General features: G+C 41.5%; 1 protein-coding gene across 1 annotated transcript in view; it reads right to left on the bottom strand.

Annotated features, from left to right (window-relative positions):
- Nucleotides 1–12,412, bottom strand: part of celsr3 (cadherin, EGF LAG seven-pass G-type receptor 3) — a 197,697-nt gene that overhangs the window by 41,316 nt on the left and 143,969 nt on the right. The window contains exons 20-23 of the mRNA XM_055648072.1: nucleotides 11,861–12,044; nucleotides 10,022–10,171; nucleotides 8,836–9,013; nucleotides 7,186–7,353 (exon numbers count right to left, since the gene is read on the bottom strand). Coding sequence (XP_055504047.1) covers nucleotides 7,186–7,353; nucleotides 8,836–9,013; nucleotides 10,022–10,171; nucleotides 11,861–12,044 — 680 coding nt within the window. The remainder of the gene's footprint in view (nucleotides 1–7,185; nucleotides 7,354–8,835; nucleotides 9,014–10,021; nucleotides 10,172–11,860; nucleotides 12,045–12,412) is intronic.

Genomic DNA, 12,412 nt, shown 5'->3' on the forward strand with positions numbered 1-12,412 from the left:
AGCACGCATGCGCGACATGAGCGTTCACGCAGTGCAACAGCGACGAGTGGGAGTGCAGGCGCTCCCACTACAAGTTTAAAAACGGGACCGTCAGGTAAGTAATTTACTCTGAGGTCGTATTTCCAAAACCTTGTTCTGTTTTGTGCACTAGTCAGAATGAACAAGGCGAAACAGGGAAAGAAGATCGCTCCCCGTTCAACTGCAACGGAACAGGAGGGTTCCACCAGTGGGGGGCGATCGGCGGCACCTGGACCGCACACGCTGTGGTCCACAATTACCGACAACTCCGAGCCGAGCCCAGTGCCGCTAGCGCAGCCTGATCAACAGCAGCGGACTGGAGGCAAGGCGAAAAGAAAATCCGACTGGCCGGTATTCTCCGATGAGTCCGGTGCAGAAGACTCGCCGCCCGAGAGCGGCAGAGGTAGCCGCATGAGCCGCATGGAGAGGCTCATGGAGCAAATGCTCCAGCGAGACTTGCTCCGGGAGATGGGGCAAGCTCGCCAAGGGAGTACAGGCTCTCCCGCACCAGAGCAATACAACGCACTGGCCATCGCATCTCCCTCAGCTGAAGGGAGCGTTGGCGACCAGGGCTGGGCTGGTCAGGAACAGGGGTCACTGGCCGAAGATATCGGGAGTATGCACGGGGTACAGGAACAGGAAGAGCTGCTGGGTGTGGTAAACCGCTACGTGGCCGCACCACAAGCGGGGCGGCTGTTGGAACCAAAATTGGCAGCCAGCATTGACTACCTGTCATTTAAACCTCTTCAAGAACAGGTAGTCAATGAGGCGTTGGACCTCTACTCGCCTCCTGAGAATTGCGTTTCACTGAACGTACCCGCCGTCAATAGCCAAATCTGGGGGTACATTGGGTTTAAGAACCCAAGAACTGAAATTACAACGCATTCTAAAGCTCCTGACGTCAGCTATCACCTCCTATGCTCGTTCCGTGGATGGGGTTGAGATGACCACCCTGGCTCTACTGTGTAATACTCAGTATGAGATCAATAAACTCCGCAAGGAGGCAATAAGACCTGCCCTCAATCCTAAATTTGCAGGACTGTGCAGAACACTGGCCTCAGAGCCACAGATCCTGCTATTTGGCAAAGACTTGTCGAAACAAGTCGAAGACCTAGAAGAGGAATCTAAAGCATTTGGCCTCATGGGGGCAGGAACCGGAACGAGCTGAGCCACTCAACCCAGACAGCAGTACCCCATCGCATCCACCAGTCGACATCAACCTCATGGGACTGGTGAAAGCTCGGGGTCCGCATACCATCCCCGGAAGCCTTTTTTAGGCCAGGGCCCAGAGCGGACCCCATGGAAAATGTGCCACCCCCACCCAGCTCCACACTGACAGACGAAGAGTCAGACCCAGAAGAGTCAGAAACAGAAGAAAGGAACACACCAATAACTATGGAGGTAGGTGGGTCTAGTTTCTACCAGCACATAAAAAATGGGGAAACTGTACTAACAGGGGGGAGACTACACCTGTTCGTGGATGCATGGAGGTCTATCACACGGGATAGTTATTATACTTAACAGTATTCGTGGATACAAAATTGAATTTATTCAAGAAAACATGCCACCAGTTCAGCATGCACCCCAAAGGTGCTTTACCCTCTCATTTAAAGAAAAACTAGAGGGTCAAGCAGAACTGGTGAGGTTACTTACAAAGGGTATCTGAGAAATCTAAACATGAACCTTTGGAATTTATCTCAAATATATTTACCAAAAACAAAAAAGATGGTGGATGTCGCATCATTATTGACTTAACTACATTAAATACTTTTGTTAAGTATATACACTTCAAAATGGAAACATTTGTAACTGCCAAACAACTGATTTCCAAAGGATACTTTATGGCAAGCATCGATTTAAAGCATGCCTACTATTCAGCACCTATTCACAAGGATCATTGTAGATACCTAAAATTTACCTGGATGGGGCAACTATGGCAGTTCAAAGCGTTGCCTAATGGTTTAACATCAGCCCCAAGGATGTTTACCAAGATATTAAAACCAGCCTTGGCAATCTTAAGAAAACAAAAACATATTGTCATGGCATATCTTGATGATATTTTCATAGTAGGCAAAACCATGGAATTAGCTAAATCAGCAGTGTTAGCTACTAAGTTGTTTGAAACCTTGGGGTTTGTCTTACATACAGATAAATCTAGGTTGACGCCATCCACAACTATGGACTATCTGGAATTCACAATTAACACAGTCCACATGTCTGTAACGTTGCCAAATGAGAAATCAGCAGAATTGGCACAGATGTGTAACAATCTAATGGTTAACAATCGACCAACCATACGACAAGTGGCAAGAGTAATTGGCAAAATAGTAGCAGCATTTCCAGCTACACAATTTGGACCTTAGCACTATCAAAATCTACAAAGAGCAAAGGTGCAAGCATTAAAATGACATGCAGGTCATTTTGATCGAACCGTGAAATTAGCCATTGAAGCAATATCAGAGTTACAATGGTGGATAGAGTACATTTGGCATAGTTCCAGTCCTATCATCGTCAATAACCCAACGTTAACTATACAAACAGATGCCAGTGCTCAAGGCTGGGGAGCAACTAATACCATATCTAGCACAGGTGGTAGATGGACTAACACAGAATCATCACTACTACAAACACTGGGCATAAACTATTTGGAAATGTTGGGTGCGTTCTATGGTTTAAAAGCATATTGTACAAATACGCACCATGTTCATGTTTGTTTACAGATTGATAATACCACGGTGGTGGCCTATATTAACCATATGGGCGGGATAAAATTGATATCATGTGACAATTTGGTCAACACAATCTGGCAATGGTGTGTCGATAGACATATTTGGCTATCAGCAACTTACCTACCAGGTAAGCTAAATACAGTGGCAGACACCAGGTCACGCAAATTCAATGATAACACCGAATGGATGTTAAACCTTAAAGTATTTGCTGAAATCACAAAGCAAAATGGCACACCAGATATCGATCTCTTTGCATCCCGACTGAATCACCAGGTACTGATGTATGTCGCTTGGGAACCAGACCCTGAGGCAGCAGCGATAGATGCATTCGCGCTGGACTGGGGGAACTATTTTTTCTATGCCTTTACCCCCCTTCTGCCTCATCAGTCGGGTACTATGCAAAATACAGATGGACTCTGCTTCAGGCATTTTGGTAGTACCCGACTGGCCTACACAGCCATGGTTCCCAGTGGTCCTTGACAGGGTCGTTGAAACTCCAATGGCCATTCCCGGTAGTCCAGATCTGTTGATTCACCCGATGTCAGGCATATGTCATCCATTCCATGTCAGAATTAACCTACTGGGTTGCAGATTCTGAAAAGACCATTGCTGGGCCTGGGTTATCTAACAGGGCCATGAATACGATGACAGCGTCCCACCGTATATCCACCAGGAAACAATACCTCTCGAGCATAAGGAAGTGGGAAATATACTGCTCGAAAACAGGGACATCATACTCATCAACAACCGTAACCAATGTACTGGAGTTCCTGGCCGGCCTTCACCATAATGAAGGACTTAGCTATAGCTATAGCGCCAGGAGTGCTCTGTCAGCCTACTTAAAACAGGCACCAGGACAACAGGCCATAGGGTGTCATCCGCTGGTGATCAAACTAATGAGAGGAATCTTTAATTCAAAACCCCCAAGACCTACATACACCAAGATCTGGGATGTCACTGTTGTCCTGACATACCCAAGCGGATGGTCACCAGCCAGATCCCTCAATCTGGAACAACTAACCCTAAAAACGGTCATGCTGATGGCACTAGTCTCAGCACAAAGGGTCCACTTACTTAGACTGGACAACATGGTCATCACATCAGACCGTATCACATTTACTGTTCAGGAACTGGAAAAGCAGAGCAGACCAGGGACTTCAGGCCTCATTATGGATTTCCGGGTGTACCCACCTGACCCCCGGTTATGTGTCATGACTCATTTGCTGGCTTACATCAACACAACAAGAGATTCCCGAGGGAGAGAAAAAGCTCTATGTGTCAGCCACAAAAAACCTCATGGTGGGATGTCAAACCAAACCATCTCCAGATGGCTCAAGCAGGTACTGGGAGCTGCTGGAGTGGATACTGACTTTTACAAATCTCACTCCACCAGGGCAGCATCCACATCGGCGGCTAAAAGGATGGACGTACCATTGGACCACATCCTGGCTTACGCGGGGTGGTCCATGGAGAAAACATTCCAAACGTTCTACGATAAGCCGTTAGCAGAACCTGGTTTATTTGCAGAAAGAATTTTAGACTTTGCAAACATATAATTTAAGCCCGGGGGAGCATTATTATCTTTTTTGTTATTGTTCAAATAAATACCATTATCGTTTCACAAACAGATTCATGGTTCATTACGATAAAATACTTCCTCCCTTGGATGACTTCGGCAGAGAGTGAAGTACGAACTGTTACACGGTTTGAAATCACAGAGCTTTAAAATCTTCATGAAGTTACTCATGTGACTCCGAAGTAAAATAGTAAGATTAAACGAGAACTTACCAGTTTGCAGTTTGATCTGTATTTTATGAGGAGTTACGATGAGGGATTACGTGCCCTCCGCTCCCACCCTCAATTATAGAGATCAACTGGTAACTTAGTTCTCCTTATCTTTACTATGTTATTTCAATTACTGTGTTGTTTTCTGTGATTCCACACCGCTGCTTTGAAGTATGTCGCGCATGTGTGTTAGACGGGGTCTTCACGTAATCCCTCATCGTAACTCCTCATAAAATACAGATCAAACTTCAAACTGGTAAGTTCTTGTTTAATCTTACTATTAAATGCAGGACATGGTGAGGAACAGATGCTGACCATCCCCACACCAGACAGGATAGAAAAGATGTCCCTATTTATTTGAAAAGGTAAATGTTCAATAATTTTAAACATGTTTTGCTTAATCTTTTTGATTAGTTTAATTGAGTTCTTTTGATTGATTTTACTTACAAAAAAATGTTACACGCTTTATTATTAATTATTGAAACCAATTTTGAACGAGGCAAGGCTGGGACAGTCTTGCCCTCTGTCATAGTGTGTCAACCTATTCTCGAGTCTGTACTGAAGCACTTCTGCACCATGCATCCTGCATTGATAAATGAAACCAGGTCTGGTGGGGGTTAGGCATTGAGCTGAATCCAGCTCGGTTAGTTCCATATAAAAAATTTTATTTGTTAACTTTGTTGAGAGAATTAAAGAGTTCATCTTCCTTTGAGTTCCCCAAGCATCCAACTGGATGTGGTTCTTTGTACATAAGAAGAGCAAATTTCTCACACAAGGTACCTATTTGAAGGGCAATTTTCTAACATTCATTATTTCATGAGAATATACTCAAGGTGAAATTATTGCAACAGGAACTAATGTAATCAGTCTGAAGAAGGGTCCCAACCCAAAATATGAACTATCCATGTTTGGATCCATTATCTGCTGAGTTACTCCATCACTTTGTGCCTATTTTGTAAACCAGCACCTGCAATTCCTTTTGTTTAGATTTTACCGCTTCACTGTGATATTTCCTCCAGGTATGTCTACAATGAAGCAGATCTCTTCTCTCCGATGGGAATTCTGCGAGACGTTTTCTCACGCTTCTCATCTGTGATTCCTGCTGCTTTCCTGCTCCATCACCTGTATCCACCTTTCCCTTGCCAGGCTTTCTTCTGCCCTATCTCTCTTCCAACTACCTCCCCCCACTGCCACCACAATCAGTCTGAGAAGGGTCCTGATCCAAAACGTAACCTATCCATGTTCTCCAGAGATGCTGCCTGACCCATTGAGTTACTCCAGCACTTTATCTTTTTTTGTAAATCAGCAACTGCAATTCCTGCGGCAAGAAAATTTGTCAGAGTTTGGCACTGATGATAACATACCTAAACATAAAGTAACCAACATAAATAAAGTACCTACCTCTACATATCATAAGGATTTACTTAATTTTACTTTAAAAGAGCCAAACCGTAACACTCATTTGGATTGGTGATTTGTTTATCAAATCTAATACATGCAGATACAATATTAACTTTTATACCAAAAGGTAATGGGTGACATTAGAACAAAACGTCAGAGGAGCTTTACTGTAAATGTAAGAATAGTATCTATTGTAATTTTAGTTCAAGCTCTCTTTACTGGAGAAAGCAATTTAAATTAATTCCTTGCAGACCTTTCCCACAGCAAAAAAAGTCAATAGGCGGCTATTATGGGAATAATGCCCAGATTTGATTAATAGCCAAATTGTTACAATGTCAAATAAAGATGTCAGCCTAAGATTAATTATATCTTTTCCACATCACTATGATCATGCCAACTTCCAACTTATTGGAGGGTTTCCATTTTGTATTGAACCAAAAACAAATCAGAAATTATACATCAGAATGGTACATTTACAGCCCATAGATTAAAGCAATTCAAGTAATGTGACTAGAAATACTGTGGACAGGGAGGAGGGGGAGGCTGAGCATATTGTAATCCAAGGCTCATGAAGAGGAAGAACCAATTTGATACTAATAGGCCTAATGTTGTAGGAAAGATATTCCCAGAACTTCAAACCCATGAAGTGATGTTTAAACAATATGTTGGAGGAACTAACATAGTGTTGCAACCTGAAACATCAGCAAATCTTTTCTCCACAACAGATGCTGCTTAACCAAGTGAGTTCCTCCAGCATTGTCTACTGCTCGAGATTTCTGCACCTGCAATCTCTTGTGCCTACATGCACTGATGTGTAACTGAGGCAAATCTCAGCAAAAGGATCAAAGATTTATTTCAACCTCTCCCTGTAGCTAATACTCCATAATCCAGACATTATTCTGGTACACTCCCTCTGCACCCTTTCCAAAGTCTCCACACCCTTTCTGTAATGGGGCGACCAGAACTGCACACAATACTCCAAATGTGGCTTCACAAAACTCCTATCTCTTAAATCATATTCTCATTGAACTGGGTAAGGGTCTAAAAGCATAAAAAATCTGTACTTCAGATTCCTCATTGCCAAATTTGCTACGCCTTCCTTTTTGGCTTATACGTCGTATAACAAAGTTATTTCTGAAACACAGACATTGCAAGGGAAGGGGAAAACTTGAGAAGTAAGAGTAAGAGAATTATGATTAGCTTCTTCTTGGATCAGGAAAGTAATATTACCTGGGCAGTTCAATATACTTACAGACTGGAATGATTCCACTGCACACATACAGGCTTGCTACGATTGGCCATCTCCAGCAGACGAAACTCCAAAGTAAATGGTGAATTTAATGGCCCATGAACAAACGTGTTGTTGTGGAAAATGGAGATCGTCACAATTGGAGAATTCATCACAGGATGTTTCGGAAGTCTGTAATTCAAGAAATTTTAATATAAAAACAATTTTAGGATTAAGGGAAATGAAAGGCTTCTAGCTCTTTTTAATATATTGTACGTTCCAATTGCTGAATTGAGGTTACATTATTCAGCTATAATATTTCTACTGATAATTTCTCAGAACAGCTTCGCAACCGTTGTTCTATCTTAGGGAGGATAACATACTGAAGGCCAAGTATTTCCCAACAAAGTAAAAGTTGATGTGAATCATCCATTTTGGGCACTTAATTTAGAATCATTTTTCAGGATAATTGAGAAAGTGCTGCACTGTTGATGGAGTCACCTTTCAGTTCAAAGTTCGGCAATGGACTCATCGATGAGCATGTTTAAGATGGAATGGAATCATTTGAAGAATTAAACTTTCAGTTTTCTGGCCACTATTTATTTTCCAATCAATTTCACCAAACCTGATTAAAGGAGCATCAGTGACAATTACCATTCTGTGAACTTACTCTCCATCATCAGCAAAGTTACAGAAGGAATAATCAATAACATTATCAATTGGCATTGAATTTGCAATTAGCTTCTCAATGTTGCTCAGAGTTCTACCAGGACTGCATCATGGTGCAGCTTTAGACTAACAATGAACCACGTTTAGATTAATGTGCGGAATCAAGTTAGTGAGAAACAGGGGAACCTCTCTGTGGCTAGTCAGACCGAGCTCCAAACATGATGATTATGGCTGAATGGGGCCAATTATAAGGGTCTTGGGGCATCACTGCAGAATGTCTCTGCACTCTGACCTAGATCCAACTATCCACTGATGCGTTTTAATGGGCTTCCTCTATTATAAGGCTAGAATTATGCATTGTTAAGCCTCAGCATTAATTCCTTAGTATAAAATGGCTCGTGCTATTTGCACCAAATCTGGCTTAGGCGTATATGTGATAAGTAGCTTTTACACGAGACAAGTGCCAAGCACTGACTATCTTCAACGACAGGAAGCCTAATTACCGTTGCTGTTTAATCACATTATCATTGCAAAATCCCTCTCTAAATCCTCTGGGGTTACCAGGGAACAGAAATGTTACTGTGTGGCCCAAAGAAATGGTAAATCCTATTACAGCACAACAAAAGATGAGGTATTTTGCAACAAATGCCTCAGCTTCTCACTCTCTGTAGCTGCACCATTACTTACATGGCTCAAAATAGGAGTAATGCAATACTCTACACATGCCTGGATAAATACAGCCACAACTCTATTTAAGAATCTCATCACCATCCAGGACAAAAGTCAGCATGCTTGGTACCTCGACTACTAGCCTAGGATCTACACCCCCTTGCTGCACCATATACAAGAAGGATTTTTTTGTTAGAAGTTCCAAACAAACAGGTTCCACAATTCAGGTGTCTAGTCAAACATGCCAAAATTGGTTCATACGTTAATTTATTATTGATATCGGAATATTCTCAATATTGCAAAAAGCTCAATTCAAGCCAAATGCAGAATTCGTACCTTAAGTTACGGCGATCTGTGTTGAAGCGTGCTGGTAGTAAGCTGCCTAATGTCCGATAGATGAGGAGGATCAGAATAGTCATTGTGGGCTCAGGCTCTGGCAAAAGCCGTCGGTGCAAGACTTTACTTGTTTCATTCCGCACTTGGACTACATGCTCTGTTTTTGAGGTAGGTACAGCTGTGTGGACAAAATAATGCAGTGAGGTGTACTTTCAGTTTGACTAAAAGACAGCAAAAGCAGAAAGTGAATTAAAAATTCTTCATGGGTTCAGCACAGTTACCAAAAATTTCCATCATACAAACAATGATATAAAATATCAGATACATAACCTTTCATCATATTCAGCTGAATTGTTTTAATGAAAGGTTATGAACTTGAAATGTTAACTTTGTTGCTCTCTCCACCATGCACCCAACCTATTTATTGGCCCTTCTGTTTTTATTTCAGATTTCTAGCATCGGTATGTTTTGCTTTTGCATTAATATTTTGCCTTGCTTATGAAATCGGCACAGTGGCGCGGCGGTAGAGCCGCTGCTTACAGTGTCAGAAAACCTAGTTCGATCCTGATTATGATGTTGTAAGTACGGAGTTTGTACATTCTCCCTGTGACCGTGTGAGTTTTGTCCGGATGCTCCGGTTTCCTCCCACACTCCAAAGAAGTACAGGTTTAGAGGTTAATTGGCTTAGATAACACTGTAAGCTGCCCAAGTGTGTAGGATAGGGCCAGTGTGATCGTTGGTCGGCACGGATGCCGTGGGCTGAAGTGCCTGTCTCTCTAAAGTCTAAAGTCCAAAACCAATCAGCGTTCACCTGTGTGCATTTTCAGATAATCCCGCAGCATAGATTGTTATGTATCTCAGTTGCAAGTACATAGATAGAATTGCAAATATCATGTGTATGAAGGAACTGCAGATGGTGGTTTAAACCGAAGATAGACACAAAATACTGGAGTAACTCAGTGGTACAGGCAGTCTTGCCCTGTTTTCTCCCATACACTTTTTCTTATCTATCTATCTATCTATCTATCTATCTATCTATCTATCTCCCTCACTCCTGGCGTCAGTCTGAAGAAGGGTCCCGAGCCGAAACGGCACCCATTCCTTCTCTCCAGAGATGCTGCGTGTCCTGCTGAGTTACTCCAGCATTTTGTGTCTATCTTACTGCAAATAAAACATTGTTGATTACCTTTCACTTTGGATGGAGATAACATGGATGTTGGCAGTTCAACATGTGTATGAGCATCCCATGTGGTCTGGCCACGGAAGAGTCCACTGTGATATCGAGGGAATCTCTTTCTTTTTTTGATGCCATTCTCCACGTGATCAATTGTTAGAACTGAAATAGAAAACCATGCACGAGGTTCAATGGGATTAAGTATCAGGGTTTATGACTGGAGTTGACATAATGTAAAACACACATCAGTCTCACAATTAAAATTCAATATTAACAAATGATATACAGGCATATATGTTACACTTAAATATCTGTGAACACACAACCTGTATGGAACATATAACCTGTTATATCAAGGATGCTTTTTATTTTGTACAGAATATATATTTCAAGTTCGTTTACAGACTATCCAAAATGGTGGTTCTGATTTGTTTCCACATGGAATATTTTTTTATCTATCCAAAAAATATGTAAAGAGCCTAGAAAACAAGCAGCAACCAACCCATTGTGACACGCACCTTTGTGCGACTTTTTAAAATTGGCAGATGGTGGAACAAGCTTGATTACATCATAGCTTAGGTTAGAGCTGTCAACTTATTAAAATTAACATGTGAAATGATGGCTCAGTGTGAATTTACATGTTACAAGTTACATTTTAATATTTACATAATATTCATTGATAGAATGTGGACACGCTTGCAAAGTCAACATTTATTGCCTAATACTAGCTATCCATGTGAAGATGGGGCGAGTAGCCTTAATTTTATCAATTCAATTCTTTGCATACAACCAAGTGTTTCCAAATCCAGATAATGGATGACTTAGAGGGAAGCATGCAGGTGGTGACTTATATTAGACCTTCTAAGTGTGCAGTTTGTGAGGCATTGTCAACGAAATCCTGGTAAGCCATTGCAGTGTATTTTTAGCTAGTGCACAATTAAACCATGCTGCACCAGTGGTGAGAAGTGGATATAGTATTAATCAAGTAGTATGCTGCCGGTAGATAGTGTTAATCAAGTATGTTGCATTGTTAGAGAGAGGGCGAAGGTTCTTGGGTGTCTTTGGAACGACATTCATCCAGGCAAGTGGGCAATATTCAATATTATTGACACATACCTTGGAGATGGTGGAGAGACTTTGCGAAATTTAAAGGCAAATCAATCACCAAATAATATCCAGCCTCTGATTTATTCTTGCAGTCACAGTTCATTTAAGTTTATTGGCAATAATGATCTTCTTAGTGATGAGGTTTACTGATGGTTAATTCAGTTTAATGTTAAGGGAGGTGTTTAGATTCCCTCTTGAAGATGCCACTGCTTGGCAGTTGTAGGGCGCAAATGTTACTTGCTACTTACTAGACCATGCCTGAATATTGCTGCATGCTCTACTTCATTATCTGCGGAATCGTGCATGTAATTGAACAGTTCACAAATGGCAAACATCTCCACCACTGACCTTATCATGCCGGGAAGGTCATTGATGAAGCTTGAGAATAAAAACAAAACAGCTTTCATTACGTGTCTATGAACTTTGATGTCTCTGTGGCCTGCCTCTCTTTCCGGGTGTTCCAGATAGGCTATTCAACTTCAATAATATAGCATACATTGAAAACTCCAACTTACAAAGTATTTACATTTTATCTCAAATTTAAAAAGAACGGCAAATCAGATTCTTATACAAACAAAATATTCGTGCAATGCTTTTAGGTGAATTAAATAGTGGTTGTGAAAAAATTGATTCATTCTCCATGAATATAATCTAGTCTAAATTTCAAGACTGAGTGGCCTTTTAACTCTATGTGCCATTAATATGGAACCACATGCTGTGACATTTTCTAAAATAGTTACTTACTAATATTAGGGGTTACAATGGCAACTGGATTCAGGTAGGTAAGCTTCATGTTTTGGGCCAGTGTCCTTGCATACATCTCAAATATCTCCATCAGGTGAGCAATCCCTTGTTCCGTCTGCTGAAGGCTATTCCAGTGTTCCCCGTTTTCTAGATCAAGAGTGGCACTTCCTGCTCTTAGGAGGTTCTAAAAGAAATGGGACAAAATAATTATTGCTGTAACTTGGCACATCAAAGAGCAAATAATATGGGTTTTCAATGCCACTGTTAATTTTGGACAAAATACTGTAGTAAAACCAATCCAACAATAAGATAACCCATGTTTAAGAAGGAACTGCAGATGCTGGAAAATCGAAGGTAGTCAAAGGCAGATTCTTATACAAACAAAGTCTGAAGAAGGGTTTCGGCCCGAAACTTTGCCTATTTCCTTCGCTCCATAGGTGCTGCCTCACCCGCTGAGTTTCTCCAGCATTTTTGTCTACCATAAGATAACCCATTCCCACTTTGCCTCCCCCCCGCCGCTGCCATATATTTTCAAAGCACTAATATTTTTAT

Source organism: Leucoraja erinacea, chromosome 16, assembly GCF_028641065.1.
Source record: "Leucoraja erinacea ecotype New England chromosome 16, Leri_hhj_1, whole genome shotgun sequence".
Taxonomy (NCBI): domain Eukaryota; kingdom Metazoa; phylum Chordata; class Chondrichthyes; order Rajiformes; family Rajidae; genus Leucoraja; species Leucoraja erinaceus.